At 32.6% G+C, this 23,543-nt stretch overlaps 1 protein-coding gene across 5 annotated transcripts in view; it reads left to right on the forward strand.

Annotated features, from left to right (window-relative positions):
• The first annotated feature begins 5,882 nt into the window (after positions 1-5,882).
• Positions 5,883-23,543, forward strand: part of PDS5B (PDS5 cohesin associated factor B) — a 112,921-nt gene continuing 95,260 nt past the window's right edge. For all 5 annotated transcript variants that reach the window (XM_016199519.2, XM_016199516.2, XM_016199520.2 and 2 more), the window contains exons 1-8: positions 5,883-6,011; positions 9,195-9,398; positions 10,036-10,122; positions 10,232-10,329; positions 10,968-11,094; positions 16,510-16,590; positions 20,919-21,059; positions 23,220-23,335. In XM_016199519.2, the coding sequence (XP_016055005.1) occupies positions 5,904-6,011; positions 9,195-9,398; positions 10,036-10,122; positions 10,232-10,329; positions 10,968-11,094; positions 16,510-16,590; positions 20,919-21,059; positions 23,220-23,335 (962 nt within the window). In that variant the 5' untranslated portion in view covers positions 5,883-5,903. The remainder of the gene's footprint in view (positions 6,012-9,194; positions 9,399-10,035; positions 10,123-10,231; positions 10,330-10,967; positions 11,095-16,509; positions 16,591-20,918; positions 21,060-23,219; positions 23,336-23,543) is intronic.

Here is a 23,543-nt window from a genome sequence, read left to right on the forward strand (position 1 = left end):
AAACAAGATTAGATTGGTATGGAAAGTGAATGGGAACTGAAGATGTGAAGGCAGAAAGTATAGTTTAGGTTTTGAGAAGCGTGGCTGCGAAGGTAATTTGAGAGAGAAGATAGGAGCGGGGGTAGGGGTGTCGGGGGTATTTGTAGTCTAAGCAGGTGTGTTGTATTTTCTTTTCCTACCTGTCTGAATGTCTGTCTTCTACTCAAGAACAGAATATTATTGAATATTGAGAGAAAGGATTTAGTAGAAACTGAGGAAACAGGAGATAACTAGTGAAGCGAAAGTCTCTGAGAAACCTGTAGAGGATAGGATTTTATGCACCTGTGAAGGGATTAGGTTTTGATGTGGTGGGAGAATAACATAATTTATTTTGTCTTTTTTCTTTTAGAAAATATTCCCATTAGCTTTTCTCCCATGTGCCTGGACCAGCCCTATCCTTGATCTCCTTTCCAGCTCTATCTTTCTGATAACAGGAAGAAAGCAGGGAATGGGTTCAAACAGCAGGTGGGCAGTAGTAGATTTGTGGTGGTATACTGGGAAGGTTCCTGATTGACAGCTTCTATTTTCTCACTGAGGTAGAGGCAGTCTGAGAATGTGGGTTTGTGCAAGAATGTGTGCTGAGGTTTGATGTGAATAGGAAGTACATAATTTTATCCCCCTACTGAATGGACATTGAGCTGACTGCTTACTATAGAAATGCCAACCATTCAGTAAATGAGAGCTGCTATCATTATTAATATAAAAAGTATTACCATAAAGGGATTCCATGTAACATTTTCTGTGTTGTTAGTTGAGATGTTCCAGGGCCTAGGGTCCATTTTCTGTTTGATAGTTTAACTCTGCTTCATTCTAGAATATTGATTTTCCTTCAAAAGAATGTAGACAAGAAAGTAAAACCATGTTTATAAATAAACATTACCAAAAATATGAACAGAATGGGTGAGCTTTCTAAAAGGACTTCTTTTTTTTTTTTTTAAACATATCTTTATTGATTTCAGAGAGAGGAAAGGAGGGGGAGAGGGAGAGATAGAAACATCAATGATGAGAGAGTCATTGCTCGGCTGCCTAGCCTGAAACCTGGTCATGTGCCCTGACCGGTAATCGAACCCTGATCTCCAGGGTCCTAGGTCGATGCTCAACCGCTGAGCCACACCCAGCCGGGCTAAAAGGACTTCTTTAATCATTTACTTTGTTTTACCAGAACACATAGGAATAACTGGGATAACTTAAATACACTTAATTTGAATTAATAAAGATTAATTCAAGCTGAATGGTGAGTTAGTGATGACATTGTATGTAGTAAGAAAAGTAGCTTTTTGTTTGTGTAGTTGGGAAATATGTAAAGTGGCCTTAAAGTTATATCTTTCAGAGAGAATCACATAATTTATTTTTATTTATTTATTTTTTCCTTAGAAAATACTCCTATTAGCTTTTTAGTTGTCCCAGGTCCTAAATAAGCATAACTTCTTATTCTGTGTAATGACTATGTGGTGGGAGGGTTGTCTTTTTGGAGGGCACCATCTGCTGGTTATAAGAGGTACTGGTTGTGGGAAGAATGCCTTTTGCAGTTAACTAGACTTTACAAAATCTTGCTTTCCTTCTAATTAAACCTCAAACCCGGAGTAAAGTTCCAGGATGGAAAACAGCTTTTAATAAATATGGCCAAGTTGGGATTCTAGTAGTGGTTTGATTTGATTTCTGTGACTCTGAACTTCTTGTCACATACTAGATTTTAAAGAAAAATCATCATTAAAATTACAGACCTCTGTCTTTATTTCTTCCCAGATCAATTAAAAAATATGATCATTATTATTGCTATTGCCCTTGCTCTTTAATCCAGCCAATGCTTTGTTCTTTTCTGTTCATTGAAAGGACCTTAAGTATTACTGCTGTTTCTTGTTTAGTATCTAATGATAGCTTGATTTTTCTTCTTCTTAAGGCTATTAGTATGATTTTTTTAAATCAATGTGTTCCCTTTAATTAATGACCATTGTATGGGAACTTATTCAAACTTTGTATAAGCTCTTTAGTATTAGAATATTTCCTTATGTTTTACTTACTGTTCATGTGGACATAAAATTATAAATATTTATAATATGCATACAGTAAATTGTTAAAATTAACTGCTTTCTGGAAGTATTTGTTTCAAATTACCCTTTGAAAGCAGGGATAGTCTAGATTATTATGGTTTTACTATAAATTGGTGGTAAATTAAAAATTTACATTTTTAAAATGGAGAAAAATTAATTGGCATGCTGTTCTATAGTATATACAGTATATAAAATGGGTTCTGACACAGGTCAGTTTTATATAGATTCTTTTTTTAAAAATTGTTCTTATTAATCTTTACCAGAGGATATGCTTATTAATTTTAGAGAGGGAGGGAGGGAAGGAGGAAGAGAGACAGAGCGAGAAACATTTATCCACTGCCTCCCATATGCACCCTGATTGGGGATTGAACCTGCAGCCTAGGTATTTGACCCTGACCAGTAATTGAACCTGTAAGCTTTTCGTGTATGGGACAAAGTTCCATCCAACTGAGCCACACTGTTCAGGGCTATATAGATTATTTCTAAAGTACAGTTATTCTCATCTTCATTGTATCTGCCCTACCTTACATGTGAATAATTGAAATTCCACAATGATGAAAAGAATTAGTTCAAATAATTTCTTTGACACTATTTTCACCTCAGAGGAACGGCTATATATCAATATCTTTTTTACATTGATTTCCAGTAACAATTGAAGATCCTATTTCTTTCTTCTACTCTTTTTTAACTTGCATTGTTCTGTTTCTTCTTCCCTCTCTCCATTCCACTTTTTTTTCTCTTACCTTGTAATTTAGTGTTCATTCTTTTTCTTTTCTGGACTCATTTTTCTTAAAGCTCACCTTTCCCAAGTTCCAGAGAGTACTTGCTGAGGTCATTTTGTATGTTTAAGCGATATGTATTTCTGAAGTAATTAGCACTGTGTACCATCCTTCCATCTTCAAACATTTTTTTGTTTGGTTTTTAAAAACACTTTATTCTTATTTTTCTACCTTTCTTGACTCTCTTCTGTTTATCTTTCTGATTTCCCCCCACTCCCATATCAATATAGATATTTCCTCAAGGTTCACTCTACAAATTTTCTTTATTGATCTTGTAAACCCACAGTTTTCCTAGAACTTTAGAACTGCATCTCCAGTTGCCTTCTAGACCAAACACAATTTTTTCCAGGATTTGATCCCTCTCTGACTTTTCCCTATTTCTATTTTAATGAGGGCAGAGATTTTGGTTTTGCTTATTACTGCATTCCTAATGCCTAGCATAGTATATTGCACCAAGTAAATTCTCAATAAATATTTAAGTAATTGACTTGCTAGGAACAAGAGCTTTGAATCTTGTAATCATCATCTGTAATCATCTCTTTTATAATCATTCATAAGCCTTTGAATCATTTTTCTTGTTTTCCAGTCATTGCGTACAGTCTGCTACTCATTTCTTCTTACCTGGGATTCAGTAGCAGTTTCCTAACTGGTTTTACTGTATTAGACTTCTCTTCTGTCTAGTCTGTACTGCCTGTTTTAGCCACCATTTCTTAGTATAGTTCTGGTCATTCATTTAGCAGATATTTCTTGCACATCTACTTTGTGCTAGGGTTTGCAATAGCATAAAATGATACACTATCCTTATCTTAAAGAGCTTACAGTGTAGTAGCAAGAAGAGATATAGAAATAAAAAGTTAATTAAATATGATGAAAGCTAATGATATGTCAAACTTTGCCTAGCTCTGCCTGGAGAGGTCAGGGAAAGTTTAAACGTAACAGACTTAAGACTATAAGGCACTAAGCTACATAGAGTTTGCTTAGTAGACAAGGGCCAGTAAGTACGTCTTACTCTGTGTGAGGAAACAGCCTGTGTGTATTCACAGAGGTATTTCAAATCTCTGCTTACAGTATCATTGCTTTTTAAAACTGAAGTGCAAACTGAGTAATCTGCTCCTTTGTTGGTTCCTTTCTTTTCCTTAGCTGCTTTTTTTCACCTTCTTCTTCAGTCATTCTTCTCTAAGATTTATTCAGATTGTTTTCTCTGTCCTTTTTACCCTTTCACCTCCATTCATTTAGAGAAGTGGGCTTTCTTTCGGTCATATTTTCCCAAGCTCATGGTGTATTTTTTCTTCCTTTTACTTTGAACATCATGTATTTATATCTTTATTGTTTTATATAAGCTTTCTATATTGAAATTTTAAAATCTCAGTCTTTTAACCTGATCATGTATATCATACTGTGCTAAGCAATGTTCTTTGTGCTATATATATTAATTTATTATACCTTTCAATTTTTGTTTGGCTAATTTGTTTTTATTTCACCATATTCTTGAAAATTATTTTCCCTGAATATAAACTTGAACTTTGCAATCATATTCTTTTCCCCCATTGAGGATGACATTTTGTTGTCTTTTGGCTTAGATTGTTGCAGTTGAAAAATGACTCATTAGTTAAAATTAAATACTCTTCATGTCAAGATAATGTCTGCTTTAAGGCTTTGTTTGTTTTCTGGAATTATTATTACTAATATTTTGAATTTAATTGTGGATTGGTATTTTATGATATTCTCCTCCGATGGGGCCTCTGCCTCATTTTTTCTTCTATGTCCATGAATCATGTTAAACTTTTCTTTTTTTTTCTATTTTCTATTTTTATGTTTCTCTTTTCTATATTTTTGGATAATTTCTTCTGACTTCTCTTCCAGCTCACTAATTTTAATTTTCTAATCTGCTAATAAACTTATCCATTGAGTTTTAAATTTCAGTTCTTTACTTTTCCATTTTTAGAAGTTCTACTTTTTTGTTCAAATCTTTTGGTTTACTTTTTATAATTTTTATTCCTTGTAAATATTTTAGAATTGTCTTTTATGTCTTTAAAATTATAAATATAGCAGTTTTGTAATCTGTTTGATAATTATAATAGCTGAAGTCTTTGTGGCACTCTTCTTGAGATCTGATATTTCTGCTGGTTCTTGCTCATAGTGCCTTGTTTCCTTGGGTACTTAGTTATTTTTGACTTGATAATGCTTACTGTCCTAGAAACATCATAGTGGGGATTCTTTAAGGCATAGAATGAATATGTGCTCCTCTAGGCAGGACTTGGAATTATTGATATTAAGTGCTTGGGGATATAACTAGTCAGGGGGTCACTTAGTTCATGCGTTGAGGTTCTCTGGACTACTTAGGTAATGTGAACCTCAGTAAATGTGCAGACCCATGGCCAACACTAATTAGCTATTGCTCCCTTTTATCAGTTTTTTGCTCTGCTTAGTACCAAGGCAGCCTTCTCTGCTGTTCCCTGTGGGTGGTGATGGGGGCATGGGCACATTTTGACCTGTGGTTTATTCTCTTTTTTTTGCTGGTGTTATCTTTGGGGGGATAGGGTAGTATCCCACATTAATGTCAGGAGGGTCTGTTACTTGACATTCTACCTCAACAGATTTAGATTTTCCTTCTCTCCTTCCCCATAAGAACACCAAAACTGAACTCTAGATTTTTCAGGGTTGGCAGGGTTGCCAAAGGGCATAAGTGAATATAATGTAATGCTCCAGTGCTCCATTTACTTCCCTGGGTTTCTATATTCTCTTAGATTCTGAACTGAGAAATTTATGGTGCTTAAAAAATATGCTTAGTTTGCACCTTTTTTGTCATTTATAGTTTTTGTAGTTGGAGGGTTAGTGCAAATAAACTAGCTCGCCACTAATGAAAATGAAAATAAAATTTAAAATTTGGGAAATGTTCAATAAAATTCTCTTCATTAATTAGATAAGTGAATTGCTGTAAATTATGGGATGTTACTTTTCATGTTTATTATGAATGTTTTTTTTGGTTTGCATCTAATCGCTTTGTTGTTTTAGGGGTAAAAATATTCCCATCATGGCCCATTCAAAGACGAGGACCAATGATGGAAAAATTACTTATCCTCCTGGTGTCAAAGAAATCTCAGATAAAATATCTAAAGAGGAAATGGTGAGACGGTTAAAGGTGAGTAAAACTGGGTTATGTTTTTTTGGATATCTCTTTAAGGGTGTGGGGCTTGTATAGTGTTGTGTCTTGTTAGGATAACTTGAAAAAGCAAATCAAAGCAGGGAATGAAAGGGAAAGGATCTTGGAGAGTAGAGGCAATAAAGAACTGTAGGATTTCTTAGTTATTGTTAATGGGAGAGCAGTTAGAAAGGTGAGATGTAGATTTTCTAGGACCTCCTATAGTTGGGTATAAAGAACAAATCCACAATATTCATATTTATTTTTGTATATAGAAAGTTGTCTCCTATGTCTCATTTATTTGATAAAAATAACCATTTTAATTTGAGAAAGGAAGTTTTAAGTTTTTGTACTGAGTACTCACGCTGTATTTTACTTTTTCTTAAGTTATTTTGAGAGTAGGTTAAAGAGCTTTACTGTTAACCTTTCTCTCTGCTTCTGTCATGCAGCAATGAATCAGCATTGATGGTGAACTTCTATAGATGAGACAGTCATTCTATGGCTAGAGTCTCTTCATATGTGTTTGAATAATATTTTACCTTTTCCTCCATGGCAGTGATGGTCTCTTTTGATTGTTAAAATGGTTAAAGTAACAGAGTGGCCAAGGAGAATGTTAAGCTGATTGATCAGTTGTTTATTTTGCTTGATATATTATTATTTACTTGTATTTTAAGACTGACAACTTGCCATAATTAATTATTGAAGGCCCAGGAAATTTAAAACAAAATACTATTTTATAACTATTGCTTTATGGTTTATTTTATTTTTTAAAAAATATATCTTTATTGATTTCAGAGAGAGGAAAGGAGAAGGAGAGAGAGAAACATCAGTGATGAGAGAGTCATTGATCAGCTGCCTCCTGCATGCCCCAACTGGGGATTGAGCCCGCAACCCGGGCATGTGCCCTGACTGGGAATTGAACCTTGATCTCCTGGATCCTAGGTCGATGCTCAACTGCTGAGCCATGCCTGGCCGGGCTTTTGTGGTTTATTTTTATCAGAAGAAAAGTACCCTAATCCAGTACTACTATAAATTTCACGTAAAGTCTTAGTATTATAGCTCTATGTTTCAAATATTAGGATATCAGATATCAGATGCTTATTATTCAAAGGAATAGCCATCTTTGAGCAAATTAAATTTACCAATATGTGGATATTTTATCTAGTTAGGAACCAGTATTTATTTTATTAAAAGTAGCCAAGCTACAAACCATTTCTGTATAGGTTTTTTTTTTGTGTATCTACATTCTCTTGACCTATAGGATTTTTAGGGAAACAGATTCATTCATTTCCTCATATTTGTTTATATTTCAGCAATGATAGGTTAAACAACCCTGTTTGCTAAGAAACTCATGTTAAACACAGTGACTACACTTATAAGCTGATTAGCATTTATTGTCTTTTAAAGATGTTTTCTCAGACATCCTTTTTAATTCAGAGGACTTATATGAGTTACTGATGAATTTATAACACCATTTAAGTTGTAGCAACCTTCTTAGAGAATTATAAACAGGACTTAATGTGGGATGGTAATTTTTAACATGTTCAAGTACAGTTGTTAGTTTTATAAATTATAACAAGTTGTTAATATGTAAGGTCTCATTGTTTATATAATTTTTGGAGCTTCATATAACATTTTATTCAAAATATATTTAATCTGATTCTTTTGTGATGAAATTGTAGAGAAAGAAACAGTTTCCTGCATGTAGGTCTTACTATTTTTTGTCTCTTTTTGTAATACAGTAGGCCATCAAAGCATGTATCTTAAAAGTAATACAAATAAAAAGTTAGGAGAATAGATTGGAAGGATTAGTCTACTGTTGATTCTTGCATCTGATATAATAGAACTGAGGGTCAACTCTGTGAGGAACAGTTTCTCACGGCTGCTCTGAGAATTCAGTGAGACACTGGATATTTATTACTTAAAAGTCTAGCTCTACAGCAGAGTGGAATTCCTTGTAATATGTCTCCAGGACCAAGTCATAGACATTGATACTTGGTGGCCATCCCTAGTTGTTGATTATAATTTTTTTAAAATATAACTTTATTAATTTCAGAGAGAGGAAGGGAGAGGGAGAGAGAGAGAGAGAGAGAGAGAGAGAGAGAGAGAGAGAGAGAGAAACATCAGTGATGAGAGAGTTGTCATTGATCATCTGCCTCCTGCACGCCCCCCACTGGGTATCGAGCCCACAACCTGGGCATGTGCCCCTACCCTGGAATCAAACCATGATCTCCTGGATCCTAGGCCGATGCTCAAGATGCTCAACCGCTGAGCCATGTCTGGCCAGGTCCTAGTTGTTGATTAGTATTTGCAGCACCACCTTGTGGATGCCAGATGGTCACCTTTCCTGTGCCTTTGTCAAGTTAGGCAATTCTGTTAAGTCTCATTTGAAGTGGTAATAGTACAGACTGAGGATTCATTGTAATTAATAGTACTGAAATTAGAAAAAGCCCTTCAGAGAATTCAAACTATACTGTTTCTCCCCATTCTTGTATTTACCCCACTTTTATGTAAATGTTTTTGAAATAGAAACTGTTCCCTGTAGGTTCCTTCTGCTCATTCTATACATGCTATATTGAGTCCTACTAATAAACTATCCATACCATATTCTCTTTTATTGTGGCACAAGAAATAGTTTGTTGGATGCTATGGTAGTCTCCCATGATAGATTTTTCACATTTGGTGATGCTGCTTTGTCATCCTTTCTTGCATCTGTTTATATGTTCTTTTTTAGCTGAATATATCAATCCATGTATATGGAGTGGTTTATGGCTCAGATGGAAAAATAAATTGTCATTCTAGATTTTTCTTTAGAGGTATACTTTTTCTCCTAATAAAAGGATTAGATATATTATTTAAAAGGATGCTGTTTTTAAGAAGGACATACACCTTTTAGTCCAGTTGTAACAGTGACATCAGAAGCGCTATGTAAGGGTAGTTTTAAACTTAAAATCTAGTTTAGCAGGTATGATGGGTAAATTAAAAGTATTTTACTTAGTCTTTTAAAGAAAAGTTATTTACCCTACAGTTTTAGAAGGATCTTGTTCTCTCAGACACTTCCAGGGGAAAAGTGAAAGCATATTTATTGGAAGCTGAACTTTTGCAATTAATATGGCTTTTATTTCAAATGACTTTATTTTTACATGAAAGATTTCATTATTTGATTATTGTGTTTTTGTATAGATGGTTGTGAAAACTTTCATGGATATGGACCAGGACTCTGAAGAAGAAAAGGAGCTTTATTTAAACCTGGCTTTACATCTTGCTTCAGACTTTTTCCTCAAGCATCCTGATAAAGATGTTCGCCTACTGGTAGCCTGCTGCCTTGCTGATATTTTCAGGATTTATGCTCCTGAAGCTCCTTACACATCCCCTGATAAACTAAAGGCAAGTATACAAAGTGACATTGAACCTACTTCTGTCCAGGTACAAAGGAATGTAGTCAAAAATAAAAAGCCAGGGATAGGGATAGATTGAAAACCAATGGGGGAAAACAAATAATTATAATAATTAGATAGGAAGCTTGACAAGTTAACTTCTTAAGGGTCTTCTGAAATTTCTAAGCTTCTGCAATCTATTGTCTCTTTACTTGGAGATTTTTATTTTGGAATTTTAAGGCTCCTAAACTCTGTTCTTGCTATATAATTAGCATATATAGTGCTGTTACAGCAAACCCAATCAACTGGCAGTCATTGCTACATTTTTTATTCTGATAAAGTTAGCATAAATTTTAGTTTACTCACTTTTTAGGTCTATTTTTTTAACTTGCTATAAGATGAAGTTTTTCTCTACTTTAAGATCATGCTGATGATTTACTGTTTTCCTATGAAGGGTAATAAGATAATTGGTATTTTCATGTGATGATATTCCTTTTAAAAAATTGTAGGCGAATACAATTATTTTCTTGGTTGTTTAGAATTTATTATGATAGATACACATGAGTGCTAAAACTGCAGTTTATTGGATATTTTAATCTAGCATTCGTAATCTAAACTGTACTTTGTGTGTGTGTGTTTTTTTTAAGGATATATTTATGTTTATAACAAGGCAGTTGAAGGGGCTAGAGGATACAAAGAGCCCACAATTCAATAGGTATTTTTATTTACTTGAGGTAAGCAATATATTGTATCTTGAGATGGCATTTTAAACTGGTTTTTGTACGTGTATGTTTTCACTAATTAAAGTGTTTATCTTATATCTTTTTTACCTCTTATTTTTAGAACATTGCTTGGGTCAAGTCCTATAACATATGCTTTGAGTTGGAAGATAGCAATGAAATTTTTACACAACTATACAGAACATTATTTTCAGTAATAAAGTAAGTTTATTTTATTACAATATAACTTTTTTTAAAATTTAAAGGATTTTTAACTTATAGATGAATCTCCTTAAACTGTGTTATGATGGATATTGGAAGGCTAAGAGTTATAATTTAAGAATTCCTTAACATTTTTATAGATGTTTTAAAAACAAACAGAACTTAATCAATTTTGCGATGTAAAGAATAATACAAGAGTGGCATTAAGGCAGTCTATACCCAATGTAAAAATGTTTTTTGGATTATATTTTTATCTTTTATTTAAATTATTTATTATTGACTCCTTAATTCACGTGAATAGTTGAATTGTTCGTGCGTTCTTTAAAATTACTATAATTAAACAAAGCAATTTGGTTTTCTGATTTTAAGATAAAAGTAAAGTTGCATTTGAGTCAGTTACTTTTGATTTTGAGACCTGTTAAAATTAGGGAAAAGTAATCCAGGAAATTTAGTTTAAAAATAGATTTTGGATACTACTATAAGATTTGGGAGAGAGGGAAACTTTAAATGAATTTATAGAATTTGATATAATTAATATTTTAGCATCTTTTTTATAAAGTGTAATGCTTATTAGTACCATGTTATGATTAAATCATGAATATTTCAGTTACACCCTAAATATCTATTTTGAATTTCAGCAATGGCCACAATCAGAAAGTTCATATGCACATGGTAGACCTCATGAGTTCTATTATTTGTGAAGGCGATACAGTATCTCAGGAGCTTTTGGATACAGTTTTGGTAAATCTTGTACCTGCCCATAAGGTAAGTAGCAATATATACTGAAATATATCTAAAACCTGTTAATGTTAAGGCCCAGAATTTGTGTGTCTGTTCTAAATACAATTTCTCCTTCTTTAACCTTAGTTTTGGAGAATCTGTTTCATTGATTAATATTGATAAATATTAATTGGTTTAATGTTTAATAAACATGGTACACAGATTTAATGAAAAGAAAAAATAATTTAGTTTATGTGATAAAATATCTGTAATAACTCAATTTGTAATGAGATATATTTCAAGAAGTGAGTCTAATAGCTACTTAAATGCTATTATATAACTTTGTGTTGTCAGATGCTGCAACCACAAAGGGCCTAGTGTAAATTAAGAGCAGGGGTGAAAAGAAAAGGGAAGTCTCTACTAATTTGGAGACAGAGGATATATTGATGACAGTATTTCTTAACTCAGTGATGTTAATCAAAGGGGATATGTGTGTGTTTGTGCGTTGTTCTTTGTAAGTAATTCACTTTCCATACTTACCTGGCAGGGCAGGTACCTTGATCATGAAAATAACTAATTTTCCAGTAAGCAGTTGGAAATACGATTCTATGATTCACAAGGGATCAAGGTTAAAGAGAGGAGCACAGGAATCACCAGCATAAACATCTGTGCAAACTTAAAACCTTTCTGGCAAGATAAAATCTAAGTTTATTGCTATACAGCATTCACACAAATAATGCTTCAATGAAAATGGCCTCATAGCCCCGAATTTCCCAATGCTTAAAATAGTTCATCAGTGCTGAAACTCAGACACTGCAAATAGCAGGATTAGATCTTTTAAAAAGCACCATTAAAATGATTAAAGATTACATAGACTTAAAAGGATTAAAGACATAAGAATTTCAAAAACACCGTAGCTACATACATAAAAGGAGTAGAAGGTGGGTAGGAGAAAAGTAGAAATGAAAATAAGGTCATTAAAATTAAAATACTTATTGGATTATAAAATATATTTAGAAAACTGGGAGATCTGAGGAAATTATATACACGCAGTGAGATAAAGCCAAAGAAAACATAAAGAATGTTAAGACATGAAAGATAGATGAAAAGGTCCAATATGTTTAATAGTGATTTCAGAACACCATGTAGAGAGTGGAGAAGAGACATTCAAATAGAAATTTGCTTAATATCTTCCAGAATTATGAAATGAATGAATTTCTGGGTTAGATAGCAAAAAGTGTCATGAGCAGAATAAATAAAAATAAATCCCAGTCCAGGCAGATTCTGGAGAAATTGTAGAATGTCAAAACGGAAATAAAGTTCCCAGAGGTAAAAGGCATAGTCTGTAACCATGGAATAAAGGTTAAATTGCTGACTTTTTGGTAGCAAGAATAGATGCCATAAGATAATGGAACTATGTTTCCACAGTGCTAAGATAAAATAAATTGTGGGTATGTGTGTATATCTAATTTGAGTGAAATTAAGACATTAAATATTCATTTGTCAATAGATCCTTCCTGAAAGAACTAGTTTGTGAGTACTTGAGAATGATGGAAATTGAATTTAAAAGGAGTAAGATACAAAAAATAGTGGTGAACAAAGAAGTGCTCTAAATAAGATATGTAAGACACAAACAGCAATATTGATTATAATATTTAATTTAAAGGAATATTAAGAAAATAATCTTAAAACACTGGATACAAACAACATATAAGGTTGAATTGAGCCCTGGCTGGGTGGCTAAGTAGGTTGGAGTGTTGACCCCTGCACCAAAAGGTTGTGGGTTCGATTCCTGGGCAGGACACGTACCTAGGTTGTGGGTTCAATCCTTGGCCTGGGCACATGCGGGAGGCAACTGGTCAATGCTTCTCTCTCACATCAGTGTTTCTCTCTCTCCCCCTTCCTCTCTCTAAAATCAGTAAACATCCTCTGATGAGGATTTTTAAAAAAAGATTAATAGAGTTCAGGAGCGACCGGATTTCTGTGATCATCAAGAGTATAGAGCTATTGATTAACTTCAAACTTAAAATGAAGTATTCAGTGCCCAGCAGGTGTGGCTCAGTGGTTGAGCATCTACCTATGATCCAGGAGATCAGGGTTCGATTCCTGATTAGGGCACATGCCCAGGTTGCAGTCTCGATCCCCAGTGGGGGCAGGGGGGTACAGAAAGCAGCCGATCAGTGACTCTCTCTCATTGATGTTTCTATCTCTTTCTCCCAGAAAACTGGGAGACCTTTCTCTATCTGAAATCAATAAAGACTTTAAAAAATATATAAATAAAATGAAGTATTCAAGTTAAAAATTTAAGGATTACAATAAAAAGAATGACAAATAAATGTAAATGGCCCAAATTTACTACTTAAGGCAGAGTATCAGATTAAATTGAAAATAACCTAGCTGGTCATTGTTAATAAGAGATAACAACAAAAATACTGTCACAAAAATGTTGAAAATAAAAGGATAGAAAAAAGACTGCCAGGCACATAGTAACTGAAAGAAAACTGAGGTAGCTTGTATTACTATTAGACGTAATAGTTTTTACTGGGTAAAGAGGGATTTGTTCAATGGTGTAGCTCACAGGAAGATACCTAAACTTGTATGCACACAGGCTTAAAACACTGTATATAAAGCAAAAACTGAAAGAAATATAAAGAAACGAACTCACAATTTGGTGGGTGATTTTAACACGTTTCTCAGTGATTATAAATCAAGCAGACCAACAGTTTTTAAGAATATTGAGGATATGAAACATAAGACTAATAAGTTTATAGCAATCATACTAATTCTGTCAAAAGAATAAATTATAATGGCAACTGTAATATATTTAGAAATGATCATTAGTGATGCATATTAAAACTTGTGGCAACTTAAAATATTTTTAATCTAACTTTATAGCTAAGTGCCCATTCAAAACTTATGAAAATACCAGAATATACAATGTATGTAAGAAAAAAAACAATGAAGAACACAAATAAGTGAAATAGAAAACACAGTGACATGCTATAAAAACCCAAATTTGATAATTTGAAAAGTATATTAAATAGGCAAACCCTTGACAAGGTGAATCAGAAAAAGAAAGATGGTATCAACACATACATAGTTTTAGAATGAAATGGGGAACAACAGACAATTAAGATCAGAAGACAATGATATGAACAATATTTTATGTTAACGTATTTGGAATTAGACAAAATAAATTCCTAGAAGTATAACTAGCCCAATTTGTTTCAAGAGAGAAAATCTTAACCTTTAACCAATAAAAGAAATTTAATTTATTTAAAAATCTATCCATAAAACAAAAACTCTCCTACCAATAATAACAATAACAATATCAGCAGCAGTACTCAAACTGACCAGAAAAGAATTTAAATTTATCACCAGGAGAGTTCTATTAATCATTTAAGTGGCATATAATTTTATATTTTGCAAGCTTTTCCAGATTATAGAAAAGGAAGGAATGTTCCACAACTCACTTTTTGAGTTTATAATTTTCATAGGGAAATAGACAAAGTCAAGTAACAAAGGAGAATCATAGGCTAATTTAATTTGCAATATGACAACATAAATTAATAGTAGTATCCAGAATGGTATAAAGTAATATTGATAGGAGCAAAATTGGCTTTATTTTAGGATTATAAGGATGGATTAACATTAGAAAATGTTAGCAGTGAACTAAGGTATTGGTGTAAATTAACAGATCAAAGAGAAGAAAATAATGCATGCAGAAAAAACATTTGATAAAATTCAGTATAACTTACAAGTTCTTAGCAGATTTGAAGTAGAAAGGAACTTCCTTAAACTTATAAGGATACATATGATACTGTATTTAATGATGAAATGTTAAAATCTTTTTGAAGTTAGGAACGTTGTAAAAATGTCATTTCCACTCAGAAAAAAGTCAAGAATGCTATTTCTAATTACCGTTGACTAAAGGTGTTAAGTTAGTAGAGTAAAACAAGACAGACTAAAGATAAAAGAATAGAAAAATGAAACAAAACTGAAAATTATTTGCAGATGATATGACTGCCTGTGCAGAAAAAAGTGTACAGATACATTTCCTGTATAAGAAAATTTTGCAGAGTTGCTAGATATAAGATTAATATGCAAAGATCTATTAGTATAATTAAAAAAAAATTTTATTTGCACCTTTAAACAAAGACTTGAACTACTTAGAAATTTGACAAAAGTATACATGACTTTTATGTTGAAAATTATTATTGGTTGACTGAAAAGTATAAAAGAAACTCTACAAATAAATAAGAACAAAACAGAAAATAGAATTTTACAGAAAATTATTTCTTATATGTATAAGGAAGCATGTATAAGATGTAATTTATTGTCTATGAAAAAGAGAATGAGTAAATAAGCTGTAGCATATTATATAGTAAAATACTAAATAGCCATTAGAAGTGAATGAAATGATACAAAATAAGCATCAATACAAATCTAAAAATAGGCTGAATATGAGTTCTCTATATGTAGTATTCCTGGTCTCTGTAATATGTTTAAACTAGAATAGGTACTGATTCCATTTTAGACCTTTGGCCTTGACTCTATCATCAGAATATATTCAGAAACACATTTTCTTAAGATATTTTTTCTTACACCTTTTTTCTTTTCGTACTTTACTATTTATTATATTTCTTGTTGTATACTTGAACTTACCTGTATTCTGAGATGTGCCTGAGTAAATCTACTTTCCCATAGCCTCCCCAAACTCTTGTCTTTCACCTCTTGTGGACACCCCCCCATTCCTCCCCACACTGGGACCCAGTTCATCTTAGAATGTTTTGGTTCTTTGGGACCTGGAATGAAACAGCCTGTATTTATACTCATCTGAGCCGATTTGAATTTGGGACTAGATTTAGAATGACTGTCTCCTCTTGAATCTACTAAACATTTATTGACTTTTTCTAATTGTTTACATGATTATGAACAAGATATGAAGAGAATGTAATTACTCTTGCTTGAAAAGGATGTTATGATTACTCTTGCTTGAAAGGGATGTTATGATTTAGTAGACCAGTTAGTCTTAAGAGAAAAAAAAGTGGCTTTACCTTCTTTTTTTTTATTCTGAATCTTAGACAGTTTTCTCATTCATTTACTTGGGTGGTTTTTTGTTCTGTTTATTTTATTTTATTTATTTTTTTTAAATATATCTTTATTGATTTCAGACAGAGGAAAGGAGAGGGAGAGAGAGAGAGAAACATCAATGATAAGAGAGTCGTCATTGATTGGCTGCCTCCTGCACCCCCCCCCCCCCCCCCGACTGGGGATTGGTCCCGCAACCCGGGCGTGTGCCTTGACTGGGAATCAAACCGTGATCTCCTAAATCCTAGGTTGATGCTCAACCGCTGAGCCACTCCTGGCTGGGGAACTTGGGTGGCTTTTTGAATACAGGTAATATTTTGCTTTTCATAGTTAGAGAAATATAACATAGATACTCTTTATGCTTTTCAGAATTTAAACAAGCAAGCATATGATTTGGCAAAGGCTTTACTGAAGAGGACAGCTCAAGCTATTGAACCATATATTACCAATGTAAGTTTTACTTGTAATTAGTTGTCCTAAGAATTAGCCAAAATTTTAAAGACTGCTAGGAGCAAATTTTGGCAAGTAGTACATACTTTTAAATTTTGTGTTGTTTTAATCATTAGGTAATGTATTTTCTTTCTCTTTATTTAAAATTATTCTTGGTTAATATTTTCTAGAAGGTTAACGCTCTTCTTGTTTGTTCATTCATTTGCTTCTTTCAAATTGTCTAGGAACTAAAACAGCTTTATTTTGGTTAGCAAGATAGACTGTTTCCTAGTGTTAGAAATAGAGTTAAATGTAATTAGATAAAACATATGGAACTTTTCATTATTCAGAGAAACTGTTTACAGCTTTTTTGGAGATTAAATTGATTTGTACAAGAGGAAGATATGAACTAATATCAAGACCTAAAAATTGAAGGCAAGTACGAATGGTATTGATTTGGTGAAAGTTGGCTATCTTCGCTTTGCCTGGGGTAGATTCCATATAAAGCTACCTTTTCTAAGAAAGAGTAAGAATTGCAATGAGATAAGCCCTTTCAGAATCATCCCAAAGCTACTTATTTATGATTGACAATATTGTATTTGTTTTCAGAATCTTGTATTTCAACAAAAGGGGTCACTGATAGAAATTTACTGTTTTTTCTCTCCATCGTTCTTTGAGTTGCACAACTCTAGATGGCACTATTCACATTGTGTTCCATGTGAGCAGTTCTTTCTGGAACAAATCTGGAATAACATCACGTTAATGTTGGCCTCTGGAATTGTGTAGAAGTTCTGTCTCTCCATCTACTCTGCTTTTTCCCACCTTCAAACATGTAAATGATGTAAATTTGTCTTTTTGAAAAAAGTGAGAAAGAAAACTTTTTATAATTACTTATTACTTAATTTTCCTGAAGTTTATTGAAGGAGAATTTTTCTTGTACAAAAATTAATTCAGTATATAAACTACATCATGAAAATATGTACTTTGAAACCATACTTCAGAAAATAGTACCTTGGTAGATCTCAATTTTTGTTTCTGGCTATGGCCTTAAATGAGTCTAAGCACATGATGATTAGGAAAAATGTACTTGATTTATAAATTGTTTTGGAGGATGAACTTTAAGAAGCTGGAGAGTCAAATTTTGTAAACAATTTTAATAGCTCCAAGATTGGCAGGGAACTCTAAACATTGATTTCTGTAAGTTTTGTGAGCCTTGGGTATTTACTGGAGTAAATTAGTTAGATTGAGTGGATTGAATTTTTCTTTATTGGCTTAGTGGTACTTGAAGTGTGTAGGCTAGACTTAAGCATTCTTTCTCCATGGCCCATTAGAATACATTAAGTGAGCTTCTCCTGGTGGTTATTTATTTAAATTGATATTGCCAAGCCAGATACTTTTTAGGGGAACATAACCTTCTTTGGTGCCTTTTTCTGGCATAAAAAGAAAATAACACTATATTATGTTAATATCTTTTTTAGGATTAGATAATAGAAGAAAAAAGGTTCAAGATACAATAGTAGCATTGGTTGGAGCTAGGTTACTAGTAGGTTCCTTATACTAGCAAAATTTGTGCATGTTTGAAAATATTTATAATAAAAGTGAAAAGAAAGATAAAAGGACCAAGGTAGGACTTTCGGCAATCCCAGATAAATCAATGTAAAAACATTTTTATCACTTATGCCTTATGTTAAGTTCCTGCTCTTAGTTTTTGCTAGCAAAAATAGAATCCCCCCCCCCCCATCCATACTTTCTTTTTATATCTTTATCAGAAGCTGGGGAACAAGAGGCATAGAATTAATAGAATGGTCTAGGCACACTTTCAATTATGTATTTATTCGCAGGACTTTGTTATTTTCTTCTTTCTCCTATTTTCTTATCCCTTGCTTTACTTGAGGGTTAGCTGAGAAGTTATTAAGAGTTGCTGTTTTTTCTCCTTTATTTCTTTGTAAGACTTATTTTTCTTCCTCACACCTATACATGTAAAATCACTAGAATTTGCATGAACTTAATTATCTTGTAGTAGGATAAAATGAGTACAGTGTTAAAAATTATTCTTAACCTTTTGAACTTGTACATGTAATAGCCATTATTCATTTATCTTCCTAGTAGAAAATTAGCAAAAACAGGATAGGATAGTAAGGTAATTAATAATCCCACTTCTATTCCTTTATTATTTTTATCTTTTTCACTCTTATGCATAGACACATTTAAGTTTATTTTTTGTAGATAGTGATTTCTACATACGTAGGACTTAAATCACTGTGGTGTTGTAGATTATTTTATAAAATGGAAGTTGTAACTTGACAATTCAGAAAAGTATGTGTGTGTGTGTGCGCGCGCGTGTGTGTGTATATACATATATATTTTTTAAGTTAAAACAGTATCAGAAGCAAAAAGTAAATAATGACAATTCAAAAAATTTCCTACATGGATTACCTCTTGGTAATATTTTTTTTCACCAGATCATTTTAATCAGAAGTTTTAGGAGATAGAACAAAATTATTTTGTTGTACTGAAAAAAAAAGTATCAAGTTTATCTTGATATAGGTAAAATTTGGTTAAATTTCTTAATCTTCCTTAGCCTCAGTTTTTGCATCTGTAAATTGGGATTAAGGGTTCTTGGGCTGATGGTAGAGAATGTGATATTTAATGTGAAAACACTTGTAATTAAAATTGAATGCTTAAATCTAAGGTAGAATTTATTACTGACCTTTATCTTACTCATACTCCTTTCATTCGGAGGCAACTATTATAAAATAATATAATTTCTAGTATGAATATTAGTTACCCATTTATAAATGAAAAATGTTTTTTGGAAGGCAATACTTAATCAAATTTATATTTGCTTCCTCCACTAAATTGTAAGCCCTCGTGTAGGGCATGGATTGTTTATATTTGTGTCATAGTCCCTGTTACATATTATTTATTCATTTACTAAATATGTATGGGTTACATACTCTGCAGGCACTGTGCTAGGCTCTTGTTATATAGTGCAGAAGACTGACTTGGTCCTTACCTTTATGGAGATTATGTAAGTGTTAAATAAATTTTTTTGATGGAATTTGTAAGAAGTTAAACTAGGGAATGATTTTGTTTTTTCAAGTGAGCTTTCCCAGATTGATAGAAGACGACCGTTTGATCACCAAGGTGGCCATATTGGAAAGGATTATTGTATTTTTGTTAAGGAAAGCTAGATTTACTGTTTTTAAACATTTGAAAATTTGTGAGTTGAAACAACAAAGCCACTTTATTTTCAACCTAAATGAGAATTTAATGTTTGATGTCATGAAATTCTTTTCCCACAAAATTGATAAACGAGGAGGAAAAACAAGTTTTTTTAAAACCAATAAAGAACAAATAGTAAAACAGAATTTGTTGTTTTCTCCCCTGCATGGCTAGGTAGTTTGTACAGGTTCATAGACCTAAGAAACTTTGTTTAAGAACAACCCGATAACTAAAATGAAGCAGAAGAGATATAGTAATATGAAGTCCTTGACTTTGCGCTTTGCACATAGAAAGCCTAATTAAACCAAATTGTGTGTTAACTGTCACAAAGAGACAGTTTATGTGGTGTAAAGAATCCTTAACTCCTTCAAAGAGACAAGCTACTGTTAAGAATATGTAGTGTATTCCCTGGGTTAATTTTTACATATTTGGAAGAGTTTAAATACAAAGGAACTTGATCATTATGCCATGTGTCTTTACCAGTTTTAGTAGTATTGTGATCTGAATGTGGGAACTAGAGTTGGCTGCTTATAGAAGATAAATTGTTCAAATTTGGATTTTCCTTTTGTGTGTGCTTTTAACTGGGTTTTAATTCGTGCTATAAACCTTGTATATTGTTTATTTCATTTTGTTTATGAGAATATAAAAGAAGACAAAATGGATTAGAAAGAGGTTTTGCATTATAAATATAAAGTTACATATTTTAAAAATGGAATTGGTTCTGACTCTGAAGGTTTAAGGCTTTATGTTCTATGCTGCTGTCTACCATACATGGTAAGGTGAACAAGAAGTGATCCCTTATCCAAAAGGAATTTATTTAGTAGAGGAATTAAGACAAATAACTAATACATGATAAAATATAGTAAGACTGTAATGAGGAATATAGTGTGTTTGGTAGTAGGGCATTGATATGCTATTTTAAATTGTGTACAAGGTGAATTCCTTGTTTTACCTTTTCATATAGCCTGTAGTTCTTTCCTACCTACTGTTAGAAAATGTTTTGATATGCCTACTTTGACTTTGTATAAAATAATGAATTTAATTGAAGAATAATTAAGATTTTAGAAAATTTATTTTATCTATCGATGGTATTTCTAGTAACGATACAAATTTTTTTTCCAAAGTTTTTTAATCAGGTTCTGATGCTTGGGAAAACATCTATCAGCGATTTATCAGAGCATGTCTTTGACTTAATTTTGGAGCTCTATAATATTGATAGTCATTTGCTGCTCTCAGTTTTACCCCAGCTTGAATTTAAACTAAAGGTAACTATTCTAAAAATAATATGCTTCAGTCAGCTAAATTAGCAAAGAGCATTATTTGTGGCTTTTAATTCTTATAATAGTTTTATCTGAGTGTTACAGAAGTAGTGGTATGTTACTATTGTTTATTTACATATTTGTGCCTTTCCTGTTTGTGTATCTCCAATGCCTGTCATGATTTCCAGCAAATAATAGCTGCCTAATTAATTATTGGAAGGATGGTATTTTTTCTCAAAATATTTTCCAGATAAATTCTAGGTTGTGACTCATTTTTGAGGTCATAGCTATACATTAAGCTCATGTTTTCAAGTTTACAGTGATTCTCAAGACCTCTTGATTGGGCTATAAAAATAGTTTAGGCTCTGTTATCCATGTAATGTGAAATATTTCCCCTTTGTGCATATTATCTTATACATTCCTATGCTAAAAGCACCTTTGCAGTTCATCTTCTGGAAGCATGTTTCCATTGCCTAGAATTATTAGTTTCACTTGCAGATTGGGGGCTATTCTTTTTTTTTTTTTTTCAAATTATTACAAGAAAATTAAATAAAGATGTTTATAATTAGTAATCTTTGATGAACGTCAGTGTACCACACAGAAAAGTTCTTAAATTATTTCAGTTTTATTTTTTGTTTCTAAAAATTTTGATTTGTCTTTTAAAAAACACAAAACAGTCCATGTTGGTAGTATAATAATTCTTGTTTTATTCTTGGGTATGTTTTTGGTATATTTCTTAGGTAAGTTATTTGATTTACCAGCCTCCCTGTCCCCCTTTTTTCAAGTAGTTAGCAGTTTTGATGAGGCAGAGACAGGCATACATTTAATTATTTGTTGGTCTGACTTTTCTCTAATAATAATATTGAATACTCTAAGGAATATAAAAATAAGGAATTATCATCCCTACTTTCAGCAAATTTAACATCTAGTATGAAAGGAAGAGGAAAAAATAATCCAGATCTAATAAAAGGCCAGATATTGTAAGTGTCACAAAAGATACAAACAGCATACAATTGAAGCAAAGGAAACATCATGCAGAAGCATATAGAGGTAGGAAGGTGCTGGGTGAATTTGTGGAACACAAGGAATCATAGTTGGATGGTAGCATAAAGTAAATTTAAATCATTCCTGGCTGCACATTAGAATCTTCACCTGTGGAGCCATAATAAACAAGCTCATATCCAGGCATTAAACCAAACCAGTTGATCAGAATTTCTGGCATAGGGTTCAGGCATCAATTGTTTTTTTTTTGTTTCTTTCTGTGTGTGTGATTGATTTGTTTGTTTGTTTTAAAGCCTTAGAGGTCATTCTAATGTACAGCCAGGGTTGAAAAGTACTTATGTGGAAGAATAACAAGAGAGGTACTAGAGATAAGTTAGGTCATATTATGGGAGCTCTTAGTGCTAGACTGAGGCATTGATTTAAAATTAAAAAAAAAAATTGTAAAATGCTGTCCATACCTTGAATATAAGTATTTTTAATATCCCCAGTTATCAGATATTATGTTCAGTTCTAGGATTGTGCTGGCTTATCCATTTAACCATTGTCATCTGTTGGAGTTCCCAAAATCAGTAGTAAGGTTGAGTTCTCGGCCCCAGAGTACCCACAGTATAGTGTACAAAACAGAAATTTTCGTTTTCGTATGTTCAAGGATTCATCATGTTTTCGAACTCTTGTGAATCTGGTATATGAACATGAACTAACTCCTATTGGGAGACTTCAGCACATAATTTATTTTTACAAAGAGCTTAACCAGGACGATCATGTGGAATTCTCTGTTTACTGGAAGGCCTGACCTGTATCAGTATTTGTTCTTAAAAATCACAAATAGTTTTTCAAGGGTCTCAGTAGGTTTGATGCAAGTTAGTTTTTTAATTCGACTCTGAATGAAAATAAGCCTCAATTGTAGGGAGAGAACCTCTAACATTCACTCAAACTTGGGGATGTATTTTCATGTAGGGAGTACTGCTTTAATGTAATTTGAGATGATTAGAGCATTGACAATTTAATTTTGTGAAAAGTATATTGAGCATTTTTATCTATAATATTTCATCTAGAGTTTATGAAAGGTTTTCTGTGCAGTTGGAGGATAAGAGAAATCAAGAAAAAATTATTCTGAATGTGTCTACCTCATGGTTTTAAAGCTATGGTTGTGTTTTGTTTTAGAGCAATGATAATGAGGAACGCCTGCAAGTTGTTAAACTATTGGCAAAAATGTTTGGGGCAAAGGATTCAGAATTGGCTTCTCAAAACAAACCACTTTGGCAGTGTTACTTGGGCAGGTATATTATTTTGGTGTCCTGTTTAAAAGTAATGTTATGTTTATATCTACTTATATTTTAAAACACCATACACATTAAAGATTGTTCTCTGAAATAATAAAATGTGAAGTTTTATGTTTTGGAATTTTTTTTTTTTTAATGTTTATCTTTATTGTTGAGACCATTACAGATGTCCCCCTTTTAACCCCACTGATCCCCTCCACCCCAT

Source organism: Miniopterus natalensis, chromosome 2 (genome assembly GCF_054644295.1).
Source record: "Miniopterus natalensis isolate mMinNat1 chromosome 2, mMinNat1.hap1, whole genome shotgun sequence".
Classification (NCBI taxonomy): domain Eukaryota; kingdom Metazoa; phylum Chordata; class Mammalia; order Chiroptera; family Miniopteridae; genus Miniopterus; species Miniopterus natalensis.